The 24,944-nt window shown below is 43.3% G+C and overlaps 1 protein-coding gene across 5 annotated transcripts in view; it reads right to left on the bottom strand.

Moving 5' to 3' along the window:
• Positions 1-8,953: 8,953 nt before the first annotated feature.
• The window catches only part of MSL2 (MSL complex subunit 2), a 34,929-nt gene continuing 18,938 nt past the window's right edge, over positions 8,954-24,944 (bottom strand). For 2 of the 5 annotated variants that reach the window (XM_073360232.2, XM_073360235.2), the window contains exon 2: positions 8,955-13,308. In XM_073360232.2, the coding sequence (XP_073216333.1) occupies positions 11,717-13,308 (1,592 nt within the window). In that variant the 3' untranslated portion in view covers positions 8,955-11,716. Of the gene's footprint in view, positions 13,309-17,992; positions 18,084-23,665; positions 23,762-24,944 lie in introns of those variants that run through there. The other 3 variants (XM_078854190.1, XM_073360233.2, XM_073360231.2) reach the window with 3 other exon arrangements.

The following is a 24,944-nucleotide window of genomic DNA, read 5'->3' as shown; positions in this document are numbered from 1 at the left end:
AGAGCCTTGATCCCTAAATGGGGGTCCCTTGGTTGCTACCATAATGCAGATAACCAATGGAGCAAGTACAAATTTCACCTCCAACCTTCCTGGGTGTGGCTTTTCCCAGGGTTCCTTTGTGAGCTCAGAGAGCCATTCCCACCGCCCTTATGAGCAGGTGGGACATCATCACATGCCTCAAGAAGGCAGCAAGCATTTCCCAGCAGGCTCAAAACTTGCAAAAAGGGTGAGGGGACTTTCAGGTGCACATTGGGGAAGTATGTACCAGCCTGGCAGAGAACCATGTCCAGGACATGCTGTTTGTTGCCTTCTCTCTGTGCAACCCTTTCAGCTCCCCAGGACCCACATGGCATTTCCAGAATCTCCTTTTTTGAAGCCATGCACCTGCCTGATTCTCCTAGGGGCCCTCAGGAGAAACCCAGTTTCACTGCACAAAAATGGGTCTGGTCAATGAGTCAGCCCAATTTCCCACTCACAGGGGAGCTATCATGCAGAAGTCCTCTCTGCAAAGGCACTCAAATCCCACCAAGTTTCCTGCAGCCATAGCTAGGCACATCCCAAATCCACTAGGCTGGCCACTATTTCCCCTTCTATTTGTATAAGCATAGTAACCACCTCCTGCCTCCAAGAAGAACCCCAGAACCCCATGATGCTGGCAACACATCTGCCACGTTTGAGACTCGGGGCCCTGGCAGGGTTTCTCCGCCCGCTTCTTCCGCAGCGGCGGCAGAGCGCTCCGGAGGCGAGAGACCCGTAGCTTGTGGCTGATGAAACGCCCTTTTCTGCCAGTTGCTGTCAGGCTCTGCTTGCGCACGAGCGACTAACGGGCTTCATTCGGCGGGAGGGATAGCTCAGTGGTTTGAGCATTGGCCTGCTAAACCCAGCTTTGTGAGTTCAATCCTTGAGGGGGCCATTTAGGGATCTGCAGCAAAAATTGGGGATTGGTCCTGCTTTGAGCAGGGGGTCGGACTAGATGACCTCCTGAGATCCCTTCCAACCCTGATATTCTATGATTCTATGATTATCAGAAACATGAAAGGAACAGAGTAGCCATGCATGACCCAACAGACCCAACAGAACAGGACACTGGTGAGACTGAGAGGCAAGATTTTTTACTTCATGCTAAGTGGCACACAGTAGAGCCCTGCAGCAGGACCAGGATCCCACAGGTCCTGCAGGACCTGCTGCAGTTATAGCAGGAGCGGGATTAAAAATAATCCCATGCAGGGCTCTAGCACACAGGATCTGGTCCAAGAGGAGAATACAGCTGAACTGCTCAGTAATAGCGACCATAAAGTAATTACATTTCACATCTTCGTAAGGGGGAAAACACCAAACAAAACTCCACCACTGTAGCATTTAACTGCACAGAACTGAGGAGGTGAGTTAAATGGAAATTAAAAGGAACAGTCACAAGGGTGAAAAGCCTGTAAACTTCATGAAAACTATTAAAAACCACCATAAAAGAGGTTCAAACTATATGTATGCCACCAAAAAAAAAAAAAGTAAGAGGACCAAAAAATTGCCACCGTGACTAAACAGCAAAGTAAAAGAGGTGGCTAGAGACAAAGAGGCATCCTTTAAAAATTGGAAGTCAAATCCTACTGAGGAAAATAGAAACGAGCATAAACTCTGGCAAATAAAGCATAATTAGGCAGGCCAAAAAAGAATTCAAAGAGCACCTAGCAAAAAACACGAAAACTAATAGCAAAAATTGTTTTAAGCACATCAGACGCAGGAAGCCTGCTAAATAATCAGTGGGGCCACAGCTTCACTATGTGTTTGGTAAAGAAATACTCTCTTACGTTTGTTTTAAACATGATGCCTATTAAATTTCATTGGGTGACCCCTGGTTCTGTGTGTTATGTGAAGAGGTAAATAACACTTTTTCGCTTTCTCTACACTATTCATGATTTTATAAACCTATAACATATCCTGCATTCATCATCTCTTTTCTAAATGGAACAGTCCTTGTCTTCTTGATCTCTCCTCATATGGAAGCTATTCCATGCCCCTAATAATTTTTGTTGGCCGTCTCTACTTTTTCAAATTCTAATGTATCTTTTTTGAGATGGGCAACCAGAACTGCCTGCAATATTCAAAGTGTGGGTATATCATGGATTTATATAGTGGCATCATCGTATTTTCTGTCCTATTATCTATCCCTTTTCTAATGGTTTCTAACATAGTTAGCTTTTTGGACTGCTGCTCCACATAGAGCAGATGTATTCAGAGAACTCTCCACAATGACCATTTATTCCTACTCTTTGTTTCCTAGCTTTTACCAGTTACTGATGCATGAGAGGACCTTCACTCTTATTCCATGACTGCTTACTTAGCTTAAGAGCCTTTGGTTGAGGAACCTAGTCAAAGGCTTTCGGAAAGTCCAAATATGCTATATTCACTGGATCACTCTTGATGACATATTTGTTGACCCCTTCAATTAATTCTAGTAGATTGGTGAGGCATGATTTCCTTTTACAAAAGCCATGCTGACTCTTTCCCCAACAAATCATATTAATCTATGTGTTTGATAATTCTGTTCTTTACTTTTGTTTCAATCCATTTGCCTGGTACTAAAGTTAGGTTTACCAGCCTGCCAGCATCCCCTCTGGAGCCTTTTTTTAAAAAAATCAGTGTTACTTTAGCTACCCTCCAGTCATGTAGTACAGAGGCTGATTTAAGTGATTGGTTACATACCAGTTAGTAGAGATACAACCCGATATCCATTTCAAAGCCTTTGAGCAGAAATAATAGCCCCCATATATGAAGGATGGTAGGAATCTTGGTCAGCAGGTGGACACAGAGTTGAAGCAGATAAGGGTACCAAGCTTGCCTTGGCCAGGTATGTTCTACAAGGATAATTCTGGCCTTCCCCTGCCTGATCTTTTTCATTGCTCTTCGAATTATGGGCATTGGAGGAAAGGCATAGAACAGCCTCTTCCACAGTAGAAGGAAAGCATCTCCAAGGGAGCAGTGAACCAGGCTCCCATTGAACAGAAGAGAGGGGTCTTGATGTTCTCAGAGGTGGCAAAAAGATCAATCTCTGGAATATGTTTTGGAGGACTTGAATGTCAGTTGTGGACAAAGTGTCTGCTGAGGGCATTGGCAGTGGTGTTCCAGATGCCTGGGAAGTAGACTGCTGAAATCTGGATGTGGGGGGCTACACACCAGTTCCAGAGTTTTATTGCTTTGGTGCACAAGGAGGGGGATCTTGCTCCTCCCTGCTTGTTGATGTAAAACATGCAGGACATCATCCATCATGATGCTAATAATCTTCTCCCTGATGAGAGGCAAGAAATTGAGGCAATCGTTCCCTATTGCCCTGAGCTCCAACAGGTTGATGTGGAGACTGGTTTCATGAACTGTCCATCTGACTCGACCTGAACTGTCAGGATGTTGAAGTGGGCTCTCCACCCTAAAAGGGATGTGGCAGTTGTTAGAGTCACTGATGGGGTTGGGTGACAGAAAGGGACACCCACACAGACATGGAATTGCTCCTTCCACCAGTTTAGAGAGTTCTTTATGTGCAAGGGGACTCCCCCCTACCTGTCCCAGGTGTCCCTGGTCAGAGAATAGGCAGTTTTCAACCAACCTTGGGAACAGCAAAGGTGTAACCTTGCATGACTGGTCACAAAAGTGCAAGCTGCCGTATGGCCAAGAAGTTGAGGACAGTTCTTTATTGTGGTCCAAGGGCTTCCCTGAATTGTTCCAACCAGTCCTCATGGGGTCACAAATATGTCTAAACGGACACATGCTCTGGGTGTCACTGTGTCCAAATACAGTTATAACCCATATCCTTTGTAACAGTACAAGTGTGGATTTCTTTACATTCAGCTGTATGCCCAACTCTTGGAAGAGAGCTAGGGTCTTCTAGATTGATAATATTGTCTCAAAAGGAACAGCTGAACTGTGGAAAGACAGGAATAACTTCCTGCAGCTGGTAAGCTGCCACTACTCCTAGCACCTTTGAAAACACTCTTTGGGCCAAGATAGACCAAAGAAAAGCACTCGGTACTGGAAAAGATCTTGGCCTATGGTGAACTACTATTTCCTGTGTGACGCATGTATAATATTATAGAAATAGGAGTCATGTAGATTGAGGGATGAAAACCAATCCCTTTCCTCTAGTGAAGGAATTATCATTGCTCGAGTCACCATCTTGAACTTTGAGGCTTCACAAACTTGTTCAGCTCTCTTAGATCTAAAAATCAGCCTCCAACTTCCATCCTCCTTTGGCACTAGGAGGTATTTCGAGTAGAACCCCATCCCTGTAAGAGGAAGGAACCAATTCTATTGCTCTTACAAGGAAGAGAGAGTCCATCTCTTCTCTTAGTAGAAGCTCGTGAGAGGAGTGCCTGAAGAGAGACAAGCGTGGAAGGGAGGGAGTGACATAAACTGGATGTTTATGACCGATGTTATGACTTTTAAGACCCATTGGTCCATGGTGATCTGCTCTCAAGCCTGGTGGAAATGGACAAGGCGGTCCCCAAAGGGTGGGAGATAGGCTACAGGATGCAATTGTAAAGTCAGAGGAGTCGGAGGATTCACAGCCTCAACCAACCTATCAAAACTGCTGTTTAGGGGTGGTCATGGAGGGTGGTTGAGTGGCTCTCTTCCTTTGAAACCAGTCTCTCGCTGCAGGGGTTTCTGCATGTCTGTGGTACTCCAAGAACTGAGCAAGGTGTGATCTCTGGGCAGTCTGACCTGCTGAAACATTTCTTGTTCACAGGTGTGTAAATGCCCAAGGAACGTAAGGTAGCCCTGGAGTCCTTCAGGGTGTGAAGGGAGTCATTCATGGTCTCTGAGAAAAGCTTAGACCAAAGGGGAAGTCCTCTACAGTGTTCTGAATCTCTCAGAAACCCTGAAAGTTGAAGCCAAGATGCCCAGAGCACAGCTACCACCACGGAGATGGATCTGGAAGCAGTGTGCACAGCAGTTAGGGATGTCTGGAGAGATGTTCTGGCCAATAGCTGACCCTCCGCAACTATGTACTGGAATTGCTTCCTGCAGTTGTGTGGCTGCTGTTCCATAAAAGCCATGAGATTATTGCAATTACAACTAGTCTACACTAGAAGCCCAACATCGGTGCAGCCGCACCACTGGTGAAGATGCTCTACGCTGATGGGAGAAAGCTCTCCCGTTGGCATAATAAATCCACCTTCACAAGAGATGGTAGCTATGTCGGTGGGCACAGCACTGTCCACACCAGTACTTAGGTTGGTGAAACATATGTTGCTCAGGGTGTGTGTGTGGGGCTGCTTATTCACAGACATAAGATATAGGGAACTAAGTGGTAGTGTAGACCTGGGATCAACAATTTATATTTGGCTATGACAGCCTGATCATGATCTGGAATTGCACAGTTCCGAACTAGTAACATTTTCATCCAAAGACATTCAGTTGCTTTTGGTCCTTGTCATAGGGAATAGTTCTCAAAATGTGCTGCCTCCCCTGTTCATTCACGACTCTGGAGTTAGGTGGGAGACAGGGAAATAAAAAGTCAGAATCCTTAAGGAGCCTCTAACACTTATTTGCCCTTTTGCACATTGGTGGAACAGTGACTGGCATCTACCATACCATCTTAGCTGGATCCAGGAGAGCTTCATTAATAGATAGCACCACTCTGGAGAGTGTTGCTGACTTCAAAATATCTAGCAACTTGTGTTGCAGATTTTTGACCTCCTCCAGAGGGATCTGTAGGATGTCAGGTAGCCTTCTAATGAGGTTCTGAAACTGCCTGAAGTTGTTGGCCGTGGAAGAAATAACTGCTTCGTCTGGTGATGATGAAATGGGAGTCTCAGAAATGACTTCCTCATATGCCCTAGCCTCCTGCTCTTGAAATGTCTCCTCCTGTCATGGATGGGTAGAGGAAGAATGTGAAACCCCGGTCTCTTTGAGGGATGGTACTGGTGGTCTGTTAAATTGCTGTTGATAGGCAGCCAATGGGTCCCAATATGGCCACTGTGGGGTCCATAAAGAAGCAAGGGTGGCATACAAGGTTGGTTCCACTATCCTTGATGATGTGCAAAGTCCTTCCTGCACAAAAGCGGAGTCCCAAAGGGGTATGTAGAAGAACACCTCAGAAATCGAGGAGACTGGTTGGCAGTCCTCTTCCTCCACATGAGGGCAGCCAAGGAGATTGGAGGAAAGTCCTGTGACATGGAATGGCTACTCAGAGACTGAGGTTTCAGTACCAAAAGATGCTTGCTTGGTACCTGATAATGGGGACTCTGGCTCTTCCAACACTGAGATGTCCCTCAAGTACAGGAACTCCTACTGTGCTGGAAAGGACGCTGGTACCAATGTCATAGCTGAGGTCATCATAGCTGGAGTCAGTGGTACCATGATGGTAGGCACACTGCAAGCATTGTAGATGTCAGTCTCCGATGCTTGCTCGGTACCGAGGGTACCACTTGTACAGGCAACTTGAAAAGTATGCTGTTTTTAAAATCACAGTATCTTAAATTCATGCAATCAAAGTGAGCTTCAATAAAGAACACAAACTACTGTAAGAACTATACATTTAAACAATGTTTGCAATTTAATCTGTATGTATTTTAACCTGCTTTTTATGTATAATTAGATGATGATTGCAGGAATTAGAGACTTAATAGCAAAGGTTCTGAAATTCATCAAAGAGGTAGCGTGGAGATCACTTGTGCTAGCATGGTTTTACCTTTGTTGTTTTACTTTGCATTGGTTTGTTTTTCAAATTAGAAGTAATTCATTCTACTGAGGGGTCATAGCATGGGGATTATTGATCACATGTTCCCCTCGTGTTGTCCAAAAATCCTCTCTCTCAAAGTCATTCAGATCACATTGCCCACATCTTTTAAGCTGCAACTCTTCCCATTACCCTGGTCATCAAGGTCAAACTTCTCATTCACATGTTTAGGGACCTTGCTCATTTGAAACTTGATCTGTATCCGTGACTCAGTCTGCCGGGGCATTGCCCCACCATTGACTGATCCACAAATGTCAAAATGTCATCAGCCTCAACACCAATGATCAAATTCTGGGGGGAAAAGTAGGGGTTGACCATAATGAACGGGGCCCTTAATGAATATGGTTGGCCCTGGAGGCAGCAGGACTGAGGTGCCAGAGTATCCCTTGGCAGACTCCTGTGCTAGCACTTTGGTGCTGCAAAGCCGAACTCAGCTGCACTGAGACTGCCTTCTCCTCTCTGCCCCAACTCCCCTTTCTGCCCCGATGCCTCCCTACCCCTAAACTGCCCCCTTTTCCTGTTAACTGCCACTTACTGACCCTCCTCCTCTCCAGCCCTCCCCCTGCCTATCCTTACTGCATAATCCCCCACCTTCTGCCCCTACCTCTAACACCCCCAACTCCCCTACCCATTACCCACTGTCCTCTGCCCTGCCTGCTCCCCTCATGTAACTTCCACTTGTGCACCTACCACAGTGCACCCCTTCTACCTGCAACTACCAGTTCTCTGTCCAATTTCCCCCTTGTGGATGCCAGGTCCCCTCTCCTCCCAATTCAACCAGTCTACAACCTCCCCTCTGGCACCAGCTCGCCCAATTTCTGACCCCCTTTCCCTTCTCTTCCCCTCAGCCCTGTTGCTGGAGGAACGGTGGGAACTGATCTCTGTCAAGCAGCTGGCCAAGGCACTAGATAGCACCTATCACTTCTTGCCAGGATGCAGGGGCTTTTCCAGACTGGGTTGTCGGAGCCTGGGATACATCAGTGAAGTACCAAGTCTGGACAAGAGGACCAGTTGTGATGTACTCTTCCCTTACTGCACTCCAGCTCCCCCTACCATGGGGAGGCAGCACCTGCTGCTGCTGTTCTCCCAGTAGCTCCTGACCCTGCTGCTGGCCACAAAGGGAGAAGGGGGCCAAATCCCCCCCCCCAACTCTTTGAATGAATCAAAATCTGGGTAGTGCCTAAAAATAATGAGACCCAGCCCCTTCTTCCCCCTCCAATTCAAGCTCAGTTCAACATCTACCTTAGTTTCTTTCTCCTAATCCCACACATTCTTTTCCACACACTGTCCTTCCAGCATGGAACATATTCACAATGTCCACTTATCAAGCCGCCATCATCGCCTCATTTTAATCCCTCTTAAAACTCACCTTTGCCATATCAGCTACAAGGTGAAAAAACACTCAGAAGTTATTTATACGTAACAGAATTTCATGACCTGCAAATGCCCAAACTGCACCTGTGCATATCAACTTACTACTTCATCTACCCTATTTGTCTCTCTCCCTCTTGGTGCCTTTTTACAATTAGATAAATGTAAGACCACTGCGGTCTTTTTTCTTTAGGTTTCTTTAAACATACTTTTGAAGTGTACATGAAGCATACTTTTGTTACCGTAAAAATAATAAATTGACAGTCTAGCCAAACTAGATGCACTTGCAACTTTGACAAATTTGTTATATATAAATAGTAGTTTGATTCATGGAAAATGTTTTAATGTGTCTATTCCTTGACAAAGGATTCTCTCTTGTATTCAGATGGTATGGATGTGAACACCACATTCATTTTGTATCACATGAACTGCACTTTCCAAGAGAAATATTACACATCCCAGAAAAGGACAGACAAGTTACTGATCCAATTTTTGAAAAAAAGTTTTTGATCTTCCAATTCGTGCAGCATGCTCTCAGCTAAGAAGCAGCTTACATCAGAAATATCTTTGAAGATAGTGATCCTTCACCGGCTACATTTTGTTGCTGATGCAGTTCTAAAACTAGAGAATATGAAGGAAGTTTGCAAGAGTAATGCATTACTGCAGAAACTCTGAGGCGAGAGAGAAAGAGCACACACTTACCAAATGCAGGGTAGCCCCAAGTGGTCTTATTTACACTAGCACAGCCTTCAAGGTTTCCCATTATTGCACCACTCCATGGGGGCAGCGACACTTGTAATAGCAATTGTGGTACTCACTAGTGTAGACAGGCAAAAAACAGCCAGCATGAAGGTAAAGACCATTTAAGCTAGTATTTAGGTTGCTTTAAATGGTCCTAAAGAGACAGGACCAATGCAATTATTTCACTGAAGTTCTCTCCTCCAAACTCATAATCCTTTTCCACTGCTTAATTTACTCCTCAACATACAGGGGAGGCAGAAAATGAAAAGAAACAAAAGCTAATTTTAAATTATGAAGAAACAATTTTCTTCTGAAAACTAAAAAGCATTCATACATGCCACACTGATGCCCTCAGCAGTTACAAAATAGAATTAGAAAACTAACATTTATTAATCAATTTACATTTTAATACACATTTCAAGAACGTGGTAGCATAAAAGGAAACTTGGTTTTAAAACAACCTGAATTTACCATTTAGCAATGTTACATTAATGATCAGGGGTCTCCTATCAATGGTTCCAAAACACACTTCACCTAAATCGCCAACAACTGGAACTTCACTTAATGAAACAGTAAAAAATAAATAATTCCAAACTACTCCTACATTGAGGAATGTGTACTGAAGTATATAGTTTAGAGTACAAATAAATGTACTAACAACAATCTCAGCAAAACTTAATAGCTTTGCGGAAGTGTTCAGAAGCTACTACCCATGTTACTCAAACTCCACTAAAATCCGTTTGTCACTTGATTACTTTACTTACATGTAGTGGAATAATAAACACAGATTTACACGAGTAGGTCAAAGTCAAACCACCAAAGTAGAAAATAGTAGGATCCTCTTGGTCAACACACAAAATCACATACAAATTTAACTAAATATGTTTTAATAGGACATCATTAAACCTCATGAGGGTTAAAAACAGAGAATTCAGGTACTTGGATTGGCAAATAAAGACAAGAATACTAAGAAGCATTTTCCACCATTTACTCTCGTTATCAAAAATATTTTTCAACTCTTCTTGCAAAACAAAAACAAAATAGTACAGACTGGACACATACATCACATTTTTCATCCTATGGCTTTAACACCCCACCCTACCCGACCCCACAAAAAAGACGGGGGGGAATACAAAACAAAACGAAAAAAATTATCTGACCACATTCACAGAAAATGACACCAAAGTACACTACAAAAACAAAAGGTGGTGTCATTTGATTTGTGTCCAAAAAGTTTTTGCTTATTTCTTAGACAGGTAACCATCATTGTACGTGCTTTGTGCACAATCAAAATATATCCAACATTATGTCATAATTCACTGGAGATTTCATTTAATTAATAAGAATATGGCTGCCAAAAATGGAATTTGAAAAATTTTAGCACTGTTTCTCTTTAGACATGCTGTTATAATAGTAACTGTCTTTTAAATTAGAAGGATAATGCTTTGTATACTAGTCATACCATCTTTTATTTGTGCTATACCATTTAAAGATGAGATATCTCTGCATCATGAGGAAGTCTGACTTCTTTGGAATGGCATAAAAAAAATCTTAAAACTGCTGTAATGTTGTGCAAAATGCAAAAAGCCTTCTTTGAACTATTTCCTTATTTTCAGGGATTAACTGGAAACCAACCAGTTGGGCATATCGAATGTAGAAGAGTGAGCTGAACACTTGGTGGAATAAGCTGTGTAGCATACTTTACCTAATGAGTACTGAGAATAACTTGATCCTGTTTACCCATCAGTTCTCTTTCCTGACTGAGGGGAAGCAAGTAACAATGGGCCATATTCCTAGGGTAAATAGATCCCAAGTGCATCAGAATACAGGGTTAACCTCATTTATATCTTTAAGTGAAGAAGAGAGAAACCAATGGTAGGTAAAGGCTGTATAAACCACTATGTTTTGTTGTTTTTGGTTTTTTTGGGGTGGGGGGGTACCAATGGACAAAGATTTTAACCCAGCCCAGATTTATTTTTTATATTTGTAACCTAGGGTCAAATTCTTCTCAGATACTACATGCAACAACTCCCACTGAAATCAATGAGTTTACATATGTGGTGTTTGGCCCTTCTTTGTTTATTAGTTGTTTCCCCTCTCAGGATTAAGTGAACAGCAACATGCCAAAGATGAATGGAGTTAGTGCCACAGGGCATAAAATATACCAGACACACACCTACCTGTACGTTTTTTAGAAAAAGTGAATGAAGTGATTACAGAGAGACTTGAGCAGGATCTGGAGGGAAAGCCACCTTACAATTGACTCCAGCTAATTGCAGTTACTTCTTAGCCAATTCCAATGAGGGACAACTTCTCTTTCCATGAAATTGATTTGTAACTGTTCCATGCTCTAGAGAACCAACACTCATGATCAAAAAAGATGGGTCATTCAAAGACTACATTCCTCAGCTAATACTGTACTTTCAACAGGAATGGGATGTGATTTGCTAGCAACACTGACTCCTATGGCAGTGTAATTGGTAGTTATTTTCACAAATCATAAACTAGCACAACTTTGATGGACTGACTAGATATCACTTCCTTACATTTAATCGGAAGCTTTAATTGAGCACAAAGCATTAACTGGTACAATGAGGTTAATATGTTCCTTGCCAAAGGTCATCTTGTATTAAAACCATTTACATCAGCATCTGATCTCAAACTATGAGGTGCTGTGAGATCTAAGGACAGTTTTAGGGTAACTCCTCCATTATCCGCAAACTATTTCCCAGACACTAACACACATAACATAGCAATGAAAAACACTTGATACAAGTGATCTATAGGCAGGAGCTTCGGCAAGTTAAACAGAACCATAGCTGCCTTAAAACTGTAGCAGTTCCCCTACTAAGGGCAGGGAAGAGACAAAAAAATGATTTAACAGTCATATCTCATGTCTATAGCTTCATCCAAACTTTTATCATCGTGTGTACTGGCAGCTAAAAATGTAGTTACTGGTGACGCTGTCATATTAATTACACTGGTACTTGTGCTGGCACTGCGCACAATGCTTGTCACATTAATGCCCAAAGTAAGCCTAGTCTGTTCCAAGGCCTTTTCTGGCACTGCAAATGCTTCCAGCTTCTTCTCCCCATTAGCCATATATGAGTTTTGGCAGCCACGGCATATACAGTCTAAGCAGGCTTTACGGTTAGAGTAGCAAGGGCAGCGTTGGCCACGGCATGTAAGAACACTTGGATTTTGGGTGGCGCGACCACATTTACACCCTTTCTTTTCTTGTGGCTTTTTGTATGCAGTTTTTGTCGGACTTCCTGGCATAACATTGCTGCTAGCAACCTTTTCCTTTGCTTTGTCTTTTGTTTTCAGTATTCCTGGTTTGGCTTTCGGGTGAGATTTCTTGGGGGCATGTTCTAGATTCTTTTTCATGCTTTTATTAGGCAGGAGTACAGTTTTACTTATTTTAGGAGTACTGCCTCCATTGGGTACAGTTGCTACAGGCTGCAAAGACATCTTATTTTCCTGTTTCACTGTTACTGGAGCTGATGCTCCCAACGTTGGGCCACAGATGATGCTGGAAATGGGTAGTGGCTGAACCTTTTCGCTGTCACTTTCTGATCGAGATCGCTTTCGGTTTAACTTAACTACCTTAGGTGTTGCTGCTGTACATGAGATCCCATGAGGAGAAGCACCTGTGGACATGAAAACATTATGGCTAAGAGGTGGGGGAGAAAGCTGCAGGAAAGGACCATTGGATACGGTGGCTTCCAAGCTGGGCTGCAAATCAGAACTACAAACTTCAGTGCTTGAAACAGTTTCTAAGCTTCGGAGAACTTCCTCAACACTAAGCAACAGTGAGCCAGGTTTTATATCTTCATTGAAACTGCAGATGTCAAGGCCTGATGTACACAAGTCACTAGTAGAAACTGTGTCACACACAGGCTGAAGACTGCTAGAGATATCCTCAGTTTTTATGTACTCTCCAGTACTACACACATCAATTGTATTTGCATGTTCAGGGGAAGGAATATTTACTCCAAGTTTATCCACTGAAAGCCCATTACAATTGGGCAACCCATTGATAACAGAACCTCTAATATCAATATTATGTGTGCTTTCAGGCATTGAAGAAAAACTAGCTTGAGGATCATTAGCATGTTCTGAGGTTGAAGGTAATGGAGAATGTGTCAAACACAAAGGCATGGCTGCATCAGAAGTTTTTTCTGTGTCTTCATGGAGTGGTGATCCATCTTTGAGCAAAGCCAAAAGATCTGCAGAACAGTCAACTGCTTGTATTATATCTCGTGCCAATGGAGTCTGTGTTATGTATTCACACAGCTTTTTGTAGCAGTTCACTAGAATGCTCAGCTGTTTATTTTCCTCAAACTGTTCATAGTCTTTGCACCAACTACATGATGGTTTCATCATCATCTTCTTGCCTTTACAAGTTTTGCAGACATAATGCTGACACGTGGAGTTGGTGGGAGCAATAGGATCCTGTAGCAAATTTCCTAAGAGGAAAAAGAAAAGAAGGTTATTAGAGCAGACCAACTGGCATAGGCTGTCAGGGTAACATAAGAGGGACTTCCTATTTACAGCGGTATGAATTGCCTGTATAGTGTTCAGTGATGAACGAGGTCATGAGAAAAATCATAGGTGTGCAAAGAATATGAACTGAGATTTTAGACTCATTACAATTGCTGTACTCACAGTTCTAAAACAATGTTGTGTTTAAAACTTTTCTATATTGCAGAGAAAAATTTCAACATAATCTGATCTGCTGATGCCCATTAATCCAGCCTTTAGAAAACAGTGCCAAGCAAAACAATATCAGCATTGCCCCTTAAACACCACATTCATCTCAATGTGGTGACACACGATGCAATGTCCCTAATGCACTAACCAAGAGAGCTACATCTGTACAAAGTGGGAAGGGTTAAAACAGAAATTGAAAATCAAAGGTTAAAATTAGGGAAGTCAAAATGGAAACAGTACAGAGGGAAGAAGCACTGACAAATGAAAACATGAAGGGGGTATAAGGAAGATAATTTGTTGTGGAAGAGTCAACATGATTTTTATAAAGGGAAATCATGCCTCTCCAAACTACTAGAATTTTTTGAGGGGGTCAACTAGAATGTGGACAAGAGGGATCCAGTCGATACAGTGTACTTAGATTTTCAGAAAGCCTTTGACAAGATCCATCACCAAGAGCTCTTAAGCAAAGTAAGCTGTCATGGGATAAAAGGGAAGGTCCCCTCATGGATCAGAAACTGGTTAAAAGATAGGAAACAAAGGGTACGAATAAAAGGTCAGTTTTCAGAATGGAGAAAGGTAAATAGTGGCATCCCCCAAGGGTCTGTACTGGGACCAGTACAATTCAACATATTCATAAATGATCTGGAAAAAGGAAATAACTGTAAGGTGGCAAAATTTGTGGATGATTCAAAACTACTCAAGAACTAGGGGGTCACCAAATGAATTTAATAGGCAGCAGGTTTAAAACAAAAGGAAGTATTTCTTCACACAACACACAGTCAACCTGTGGAACTCTTTGCCAGAGGATGTTGTGAAGGCCAAATCTAAAACAGGGTTCAAAAAAGAACTCGATAAATTCATGGAAGACATGTCCATCAATGGCTATTATCCAGGATAGGCAGGGATGGTGTCCCTAGCCTCTGTTTGTCAGAAGCTGGGGATGGGTGACAGGGATGGATCACTTGATGATTATCTGTTCTGTTCATTCCCTCTGGGGCACCTGGCACTGGCCACTGTTGGAAGACAGGATACTGGGCTGGATGGACCTTTGGTCTGACCCAGTATGGCCATTCTTATGTTAAGTGCCACCTCTACAGGTACTCCTAGGCAAAGTTCTCTGGCTTGTGTGTGCTGGGTGCCCGCACACGAATGGAATACGTGTCTGCAACCACTCAAAGAAGAACAGAAAGAGTTCAGGGAAGAACCACAAGGACACAGACTAGAAAATATTGCAGTTTGAATTTGTCTGGCTTCAACTTCCAGCCATTGGATCTTGTTATGTTTCTGTCTGCTAGATTATGGAGCCCTCTACTATCAAATACCTTCTCCCGGCATAGGTACCTGAAGATAAAATACAAGTTATTTATTGCCTTTCAACAATTTCTCAGCATACCCCTAGCTATATGAGGGATCCTACATTCATGGACAGCTTCCCTCCTAGAGGCGGTCCCTCAATTTCTGGATGACAACTTCAGTTTCAAGCTTCCTTTTAAAAAGGATCCCACCTCCCACCCACCCCCTTTTTTTTTAAACTCTCTCTCTCACCTGGCATGATAACTCATAATTATTCAGAGTGAGGTAAATTCTAGCCAGGATGTCTCAATGTCTCCCCATTAACTCTAATGGTCCATCATTTTCTTTTCCTGAGCTGGACAATATATGGGTATTTTAAGTTGGTTTTGTGAAAATAACTGGTTTGGAAGGTGCCTCTCCCTATCTGACTGCTTCACCACTCTACTGTGAGATACAGCTGAAGCTGCCCCATGGAATATGAGCACAGTTTTCTATATACACAAATACATAAATTAATAACCATAGTCTGCATACATCTCATAATGACCATCAAGTTCAGAACATCAGAAGCTTTCAAAAAAGACGTTACTCAACATGGTTTTATAGTACAACACCACAGTATGCAATCAGTTAAATCAACTGCTCATTTTTAAGGTGTTAAATTTCTGATTTCCCTTTGAGGTGACTGCAGCCTGACTGTTACAGATAATACTTCATGAACCCCAAGTACTGCATCAATACAAAAGTCCATCTCAGTTGGCCTCTGGACTTCAAAAGTGTGTTTACTGATCAGACAGACAAATTACCCTATAGGGCAAATAAATGCACTGCACACTTGTGCTGGTAAGCTAGGCCTCCAAACAAGCTCTTTTGGAAAACATAGCAGCAATATCTACTGAAAATACACAAATCAGACCTAAATGTCCCCATGGATACCTCCACAAAATTACCAGAATTGAAAAATTCCTACACCTTCAGACAATGTCAAAAAAAGTTGAGCATTCCTCTCCTCTTAAGGAGGCAATATGGCCCTTGAAAGTAACTTTTTATGAAATGACAAAACTTCTATTTACCCAGAGTTCACCCTCCCAATAAGGAAGAGAGAACTGTGGCAATGGTGCCATCCAGTTATGCTGGGATTCCTGGAAACCTCTTTAGCAGAAGATGGAAGTTCTTAATATAGTTCCTGTTGCCTCTTCTCTCAGTGAATGAAAGGAGATACTGGTATTGCAACAATCTTCTATTCCCAATTCCTTGTTCCACCCTGGCTAAGCTAGTGAAGAAGGCTTTAAGCTAAATTCAATGGGGTCAGGAGACAAAAGCTCACAGGTAAGTCAAAAACATGAGGACATGGGTGAAGGGACATCTGAAGGGAGCATGTGGCAATTATAGCAAGGACAAAGGAGAAACAAGAGGGAGCAGTGTGGAAATCAAATAAGTATCTTAGATATCTGTATACTAATGCAAAAAATATGGGAAATAAATAGGAAGAACTATAAATACTAGTGAATAATCACAACTATGACATAGCTGGCATCACAGAGACTTGGCGGGACAATACACATGACTGGAATATTGCTACAGAAGGGAACATCTTGCTCGGGAAGGACAGGCGGGGGGGGGGGGGGGGGAAGGAGAGGTGTTTGTGACGGGTTCCCCCCAAAAGAGACCCTGCCTTTGGTTACCAGGTGCAGGAGCTGGTCTCAACCACACCCACCCATGGAAGCATACAGTTTTCCACTGCTGCAGAGGAATCAGAGACACTCTCCCATTCCTCCAGCAGTTCCGGAGACTTCACTCTTTACCTCTGAAGTTCCAGCATAAAATTTCTCCTTGACATTCCAAGCTACATTGAAGAAATCACTCCCCAGCAACAAAGCAATCGGGTTATCATTTACCACAGCCACAGCCAATACAGCTTCCAAATCCTCAGGTTCTATATGCACTTTAGCCAAAGGCACAAGGATTTTGTAACCTCCCACTAATAAAAGCTCTGCCATCTGCCCTGGCAGTAACTTTCCTCCTAACCACAGAAGTTTCTGCCCAGTGACTTTCCACCCCACGTGTTCTCTGCCATTAATCCTGACAGCCTTTATGTGCTTGATGCCTGGCTGGACAGAAGCTACTTTTAACAAACTCTGTACGATAAAAAGAAAAGAAGGACTTGTGGCACCTTAAAGACTAACATTCATCACTGAATGCATCCAACGAAGTGAGCTGTAGCTCACAAAAGCTTATGCTCAAATAAATTTGTTAGTCTTTAAGGTGCCACAAGTCCTCCTTTTCTTTTTGCGGATACAGACTAACACGACTGCTACTCTGAAATCTGTATAAGTGGCAATTGCCTGAGGTAACTCTGTGCTCAGGGTAGCAGCATTTCAATGAGTTGCTTGCAGCCTGTTACCACCCAGCACAGGGCATTTATTCCTCAGGTGCTCAGTGGAATTACAGTGATAGTACTTCTGGGCTCCTCTGTTTTTACAGGAGATTTGGGACAAGGACTTGAGGAATGGATTTGGGGAAGTGAGCACCCAGACTCCCCTCCATCCTCCTTCCCAGGAGTAAAATGGGAACTCTGCTTCCCACCAGGTTTAAACTCCTCTTTCTGTGGTTTGTTTGCAAAAGATGCTTGAGTTTGCTCAAATTGATCAGCTAGAGTAGACAGTTCAACAGTTTTCACCTTTTTATCCCATAAACACTAGTTTCACATAATGTCTATATATACTCAGGGAATGTTCCTGAGCAACAAGATCACCCATTCCTTCAAAACTTGTAACAGTTTTTCCCTTTACCCACTTTTCCATCAAATCTTTCATATGGTTTACACAGGCCACATTACTCATCCCAGCACCCCTCTCAAGGCTTCTACATTTTACTCTACATGTTTCAGGTGTAATCTGAAACTGTTTTAAAACCATTTCCTTGAATTTACCATAATCTGAAGCATCTCTAATTGGTATCTTATTGAATATATCCAGAGCAATCCCAGACAATTTTGCAGCTAAAGTGGGCATATTTTGGTCCTCACGAATCTCATGAAATACACACAGCCTTTTGAAGGTGATACAATATTCAGCAATATCCCGTTTCCCTCTATGCAGAGCATAACCATTCCCATTTGTGGATTTTTGGAGAGGTGGGACTCACTGGTGTGGGGGGGTTCTGGTTCTCTGTAAAGTCCTGTTGGTGCTTCTTCCCTTTTTCTTTGTCCTCCATGGCTAATTTCTGGATCTCCATTTCTTTGTCAGCCTCATTTTGTTTCAGCTCCAAAACTATCTGGTGTGCAGCTTTTTGCTTAGCATCCTCTGTTTCCATGGCTCTTTGGTGTGCAGCTACTTGTCTGGTATTCTCGGTCTCAATTTCCAGCTGTTTTAATTCCATAAGTCTCATGTGTCCTTTTTCCTTCTCTTCTACCTGCAATCTGCACAGCTCCAACTTCTTACTAGTTTCACTCACCCATTTTCCTGCCTTTCTGTCCCGGCTTCCCTTGCCCAAAATAAGAAAACAGAAAATGACAAACTGGTAACTTCTGACTGTTCTCCAGCCACCACACTTAAAGGGGGTGGTTTAGGTTGGATATTAGGAAAAACTTTTTCACTAGGAAGGTGGTGAAACACTGGAATGCGTTGCCTAGGGAGGTGGTGGAATCTCCTTCCTTAGAAGTTTTTAAGGTCACGCTTGACAAAGCCCTGGCTGGGATGATTTAATTGGGTATGGGTCCTGCTTTTGACCAGGGGGTTGGACTAGATGACCTCCTGAGGTCCCTTCCAACCCTGATATTCTATTCTAAATCTCACTTAAAATCGCCACCAGTGTATAAAGTGCAAATCTGACTCAGAACAACAAGCTGTGCATATGATCCTGTACAACTATGCCACTGTGACAGGTTCCCCCAGGGGTGCCACCTGGAAATGGGGTAACACTGAGCCCCCTAGCCCACCAGCCTGGGTTCCCTCTCACACTGTACTGTTGTGACAAGCTGCAAAGCCCTTCAGCCTGCACTTTCACCAGCATTCATACAGGTAGGGATACACCCAGCTGCAGTTACACACGGCTCTCTAACCACCAGGTTCCTAGTCTGGGACCCTGGAGCAGTACCATCCTGCCCTGGCCAAATATAGGTATAATGCCTGGTCTGCCTCTCCCTCAATGTGAAGAAAGCAATGTACACTTGTGGTAACCAAGCAGAGATTTCTCCCAAGCACTCCAGTCAAAGCTGGTTTAGATTAGAACAAAACAAAGTTAACTACAAAAGATAGATTTTTAAGTGATCATAAGTGCTAGCAAACAGATTAAAGCAGATTACCTAGCAAATAAACAAAAATGCAACCTAAGATTAATATACTAGATAATCTGCTATTCATATCCACTCTCACCCTAACTGATGGTACAAGCAGACTCATAGATTCTTAAGGCACAAACTACACTTGGCTTTGCAGCCTGGAATCCCCAGGTGTTTCATACACAGGCTAGAAATCCCTTTAGCCTGGGTCCAGCACTTCCCACAGTTCAGTATTTGTTCCTCAGGTGTTTCCCAGAATCGTCTTGTGCGGGGAGTGAAGAACCACAGAAGACGATATTCCCTGCCTTATATAGCTTTTGCATATGGCGGGAACCCTTTGTTCCAAAGCTTGGTTCCCAAACCAGTCTGTGGAAAAATACTGACATCCCAAGATGGAGTCCAGCATCATGTGGCCTGGTCACATGTTCTTGTAGAGTCACAGCAGCCACCACTCACAGGCTGTCTGTAGCGTTCTTAGGAAGGCTCACAAGGTGGGAGATAAGTAAGGCTACGTTTTAGTCATGGGTATTTTTAGTAAAAGTCATGGACAGCTCATGGGCAGTAAACAAAAAATCATGGACTGTGATCTGTCCATGACTTGTTCTATACACCCCTAACTAAAACTTGGGCTGGGGTGCTGGGAGGGGCAGGCAGTGGCACATGGCCTGGGACCCCCGCTGGTGCTGGGGGATGGAGAGGGTTGGCAGGCTCCCTACCCAGCTCTGTGTGGCTCCCCAGAAGTGGCTGGTATGTCCCTGCAGCTCTTAGCGGGAGGGAAGGCTAGGGGAGCTCCACACACTGCCCACGCTCCTCAGCTCTCATTGGCCGGGAACCGAGGCAGGCAGGGTCAGCGCGCAGAGCCCCCACCCCCTGTGCCTAGGAGCTGCAGGGACATGCAGACCACTTCTGGGGAGTCCCCGCGAAGGTAAGCACCACCCTGCACCCCAATCCTCTGCCCCAGCTCTGAGCCCCCTTGCACACCCAAACTATTGCTGCTGCGGGGAGAGAGGTCGCGGTGGCCCAAGACTGCCCCAGCAGCGACTAGCCCAGGGGTAGCCTGGAGCCAGCCACACCGACTGTTGCAGAAGTCATGGAGGTCACGGAATCCATGACAGACAGGCAGCCTTAGAGATAAGCTTCTCCTAAGGCCTATTGTTCTTTCTAATGGCCCATAAACCTTTATAGGCCCTTTACAACCAGCTATTTAGACTGAAAGCATCGTCTAGTGGGTGTTACCTAAGTGTAACTATATTTGAAGTATAGATACATAATCAATATTTATAACTTTAGATGCAAAAATAATACATGCATACAAATAGAATAATCATATTCAGCAAACCATAACTTTTCCCAAAGTCCACTTTGCATGACTTATCTTGTACAAAATGCATCATAATTTTGCCATAATCCTATCATAATATCACTGTGAACACTATGGGGTGCAGTGTCACAGTGTTGCCTTGTATATCAAAGATGTTTACTCTTGCATTGGGGCTGAGATGGAAACAGGAGACAAATTTGTTGAAAGTCTCTGGGTAAAGACAAAAGAGGTAAAAAACAAGCGTGATATCATGGTAGGGGTCTACTATAGACTACCTAACCCGGAAAAAGAGTAACAAAATCATCCAAAGCACAGGACTCAGACAAACAAAATCAATGAAAATGTAATTAATTAAAGTAGAATAAGCATCAAGGGCTATAGAGCTATAGTTAGAATTGTTAGGCAGCTGCTCCCAAGAGAAGTTCCTTTGTGAACCATGGCTGGAAAGGGACATAGCATTCTAAGGCCCCTGACATACCTGTAAAAACAACGAGGAGTCCTTTGGGCACCTTAGAGACTAACAAATGTATTTGGGCATAAGCTTTTGTGGGCTAAAACCTACTTCATCAGATGCATGGAGTGAAAAAATACACTAAGCAGTATATATATTACAGCACATGAAAAGATGGGAGTTGCCTTACCAAGTGGGGGGTCAGTACTAATGAGGTCAATTCAATTAAGGTGGAAGTGGCCTATTCTCAACAGTTGACAAGAAGGTGTGAGTCTCAGCAAAGGGAAAATTACTTTTTGTAGTGACCCATCCACTCCCAATCTTTATTCAAGCCTAATTTGATGGTGTCCAGTTTGCAAATTAATTAATGAAGACTGGGAGTGGATGGGTCACTACAAAAAGTAATTTTCCCTCTGCTGATACTCACACCTTCTTGTCAACTGTTGAGAATAGGCCACTTCCACCTTCATTGGCCTCCTTAGCACTGACACCATGTCACTTTCCACAAGCTGACTATGTGTGGATGAGAAACAGAGCTGAACCATCAGCAGGCTATTGATGAACCCTCCTAATGATAACATTTCAGACTTGTCAAAGATAATTATTAATACTCTATTAAATCCTTAAGGAAAGCCACAACAACACTGAACATCACATGTACCCATTTGAATTAAAAACTATATTGAACTAAACTTGAAGTTTCTATTTCAAAAGGTCAACCACTGTGAAATGTTAAGCGGAACTGAAGAATTTGTCTACACACCAGTTCCACTTAAAGAAAAAAAGAATTTTAATAGATATATTTTCTTTTACCAAATGATTACTTGACTTTCCTCTCAGTTAAATACATCTCAGAAAGTATGTATATAAGTTTAAAAACCTGTAAATTACTTAAGTCAGAATTGTCCAACATGCTGTCTACTTGATGTATTTGCAGCCCACATGGCACATTCGCATTCTACAGAATGAAAAGTTCAGGTTATATAAAAAAGGGTACAAGTTTGTAGCCTCAGTCCTCCATCTGGCAGCATGCAGATATAGTGCTGCACCCATGGAGAGCTCCATACACTTCACTGCGGCTCTACATGAGAGCATTGGTTGGCCTACTACACAGAACAGGATCAGGGCCTTACTTTGTTATAAATGTAAAACAAGCAGCAGTACACAATGCACTATGGGGAGTCAAATGATACAATTACTTTGTAATCACAGAATCATAGAAACGTAGGACTGGAAGGGACCTTGAGAGGTCTCTAGTCCATACCCCCATGCTGAGGCAGGACCAAGTACACTAGACCATCCCTGAGGGGTGTTTGTATAACCTGTTCTTAAAAACCTCCAGGGATGGAGGTTTCACAACCTCTCTTGGTAACCTCTTTCAGTACTTAACTACCCTTAGAGTTAGAAAGTTTTTCCTAATACCTGACCTAAATCCAAGGTGGATAAAAATCAATGATTTTCTTTTTAAAAAAATCAAATAAAAAACATTGGATTTTTTACATTTAAATCAGATTTTTTGGATAAAATGCTTGTTGAGGAAAAAACCTATCTAAAGATAGTTTTAATTAAGATACATTATAGCTCAAAGATATCTCATCATGGAATAGGGATTATAAATTCTAATTCTATAGCATGAAAATATATTAATGTAACATTTAAGAAAAGTTTTGTAAATAAGTTCCAACAGTTCATGGATTAGGGACCCAATTTTATGGGGTTCTAGGGCCTTCTGTACAGATTACTTAGGTTAATCTTTCTATCCACCAAATGGGACTCAGTGCTCAGTCTAGAAGATACCATCAGAGATGCTTACATTTGCAGTTCTCAAACTGTGGATTTGTGCCTCCTGAGATAACATGCTTGTTAACAGCAAAAATATTTTAAAATAAATAAATAATATATAGAGAGGTGAGAAATAACAGACCTCAACCCTATTGTCCCTTTGCAAATTTGTGTACACAGAGTCAATCCCTTACCTCTCTCTAAAAGTGCAAAGTTTCAAAAAGTTCAATGAATAGAAGATTGTTGGGGGTGGAATAGATCTGGACAAGGAGAAGAAGTCTGGAGATAAATGTGAGAAGGGAGGGAAAGGCAGTAGAAACAAACGTGAAACTGTTTGAGCAGCATATTCCAGAAGTCTTGAGGTCTTTCTCAGTGTAGCCTTCATTGATTTGAGATCTACCATACCATTCTCTCACTAGAAGGAAAACCCTGTAATGGCAGCAGGCCATAAAAGAGACCCAGTTTGGGAATATTTTAATGAAGTTCCTCTATCTGTGGGTAAGACAGGCATGCGTGCAAAATGCAAATAGTGCAACAAAGAAATGCAAGGCCTGGTTAGCCAAACGAAACGTCATCATGAGAAGTGTTTCTTCTCAGGAGGAAGCTGCCTTGAAGATGGTGAAAGGAACATGTCTGAACATGCAGGATTTTCAGGTTGGTAAACATTTTTATTTCATACTTCTTGCTTAAGGACTGCCTGTCTTTCTTCCGGACTATTTTTGAATTCTCATGTTTGAGCAAAAAATATAGTTGTTACTCTATGGTACTGTACTATCATTTTAGATGCAGTTGTGATAAAAAATAAATAGCTGAAATAAGCAGATCTTCCTTTTACAATTTCAACTTTAAAGAAGTACTGGGTGTCGGTGAATGCAATGAGTAATACTAAATGAGCAGTATGGTAATAATAATTAAATAACTGCATTGACTTATTTTGTTTAGGAGAATCCATCCTCAATATACAAGATTCAGAAGACTATCCACCTTCAAGATCACCATCATTTTCTATAGTTTCAGAGTTATCTGCCAATGATAGTGTGTCAGTCACATCATGTATGTCACATAGCCACAGTATATCACCTGTAGCAAAAAGAAAAAAAACTCCATCATCCAGAAACAACTACAGATAAGTTTGTGATAAGAACCAGCAGATTACAAGAAGAGGTAATTGATGAAAAAATTGCCCAGTTTGTTTACGCAACGAACTTGCCTTTCTGTATGATTGAGAACCCACACTTCATTAACATAGTTCAGTCATTAAGACCAGGATACAGTCCACCCAACAGAGCAGTTATTGCAGGCAAATTGCTGGATAAAGTGTATGAAAGAGAAATTGAGTAGTGTGCAAAAGGTCTGGAGAAGAGGCGGGCAAACTTTTTGGCCTGAGGGCCACATCGGGTTTCCGAAATTGTATGGAGGACCGGTTAGGGGAGGCTGTGCCTCCCCAAACAGGCAGGCATGGCCTGGCCCCCAACCCCTATCAGACCCCCCCCCCAGCTTCTCGCTCCCTGATGGCCCCCTGGGGACTCCAGCCCCATCCAACCCCCTCGTTCACTGTCCCCAGGACCCCTGCCCCATCTACCCCTCCCTGTCCCCTGACCGCCCCCATGTCCCCCGCCACCCCATCCAACGTCTCCTCTCATTCCTGACTGCCCTCCCGGGACCCTTGCCCCATCCAACCACCCATTCTCCCTGACCGCCCCCGGAACCCCTGCCCCAATTGCCCCCCTGCAATCTCATCCAACCCCTCCTCTCCTTCCTGACTGCCCCCCTGGAACCCCCCTGTTCCCTGCCCTCTGACCTCCCCGACCCCATCCACACCCCCTGACCACCACTCCGAACTCCCTTGCCCTCTATCCAACCCCCCTGCCCTCGCTCCCTGCCCCCTTACTGCGTTGCCTGGAGCACTGGTGGCTGGTGGTGCTACAGCCACGCCGCCCGGCTGGAGCCAGCCACACCACCACGCAGCACAGAGCACCGGGTCAGGCCGCGGGTCTGCAGCCCCGCCGCCCAGAGCATTGTGCCGGTGGTGCAGTGAGCTGAGGCTGCGGGGGAGCGGGAACAGCAGGGAAGGGGCTGGGAGCTAGCCTCCCACGCCAGGAGCTCAGGGGCCAGGCAGGAGGGTCCTGCGGGCCACAGTTTGCCCACCTCTGATCTAGAGGGTGAAATTGTTAACCCGAGTATTGATGGGTGGAGCAACGTCCACAATGATCCTGTTGTATGTGCTTATGTGACAACAGAAGAAGGGAATGTCTTCCTTACA

The sequence above is a fragment of the Lepidochelys kempii genome, chromosome 9 (assembly GCF_965140285.1).
Source record: "Lepidochelys kempii isolate rLepKem1 chromosome 9, rLepKem1.hap1, whole genome shotgun sequence".
Taxonomy (NCBI): Eukaryota; Metazoa; Chordata; order Testudines; family Cheloniidae; genus Lepidochelys; species Lepidochelys kempii.
Note: the sequence above shows the minus strand (reverse complement) of the source record. Positions and strands in the feature narration are given on the sequence as shown.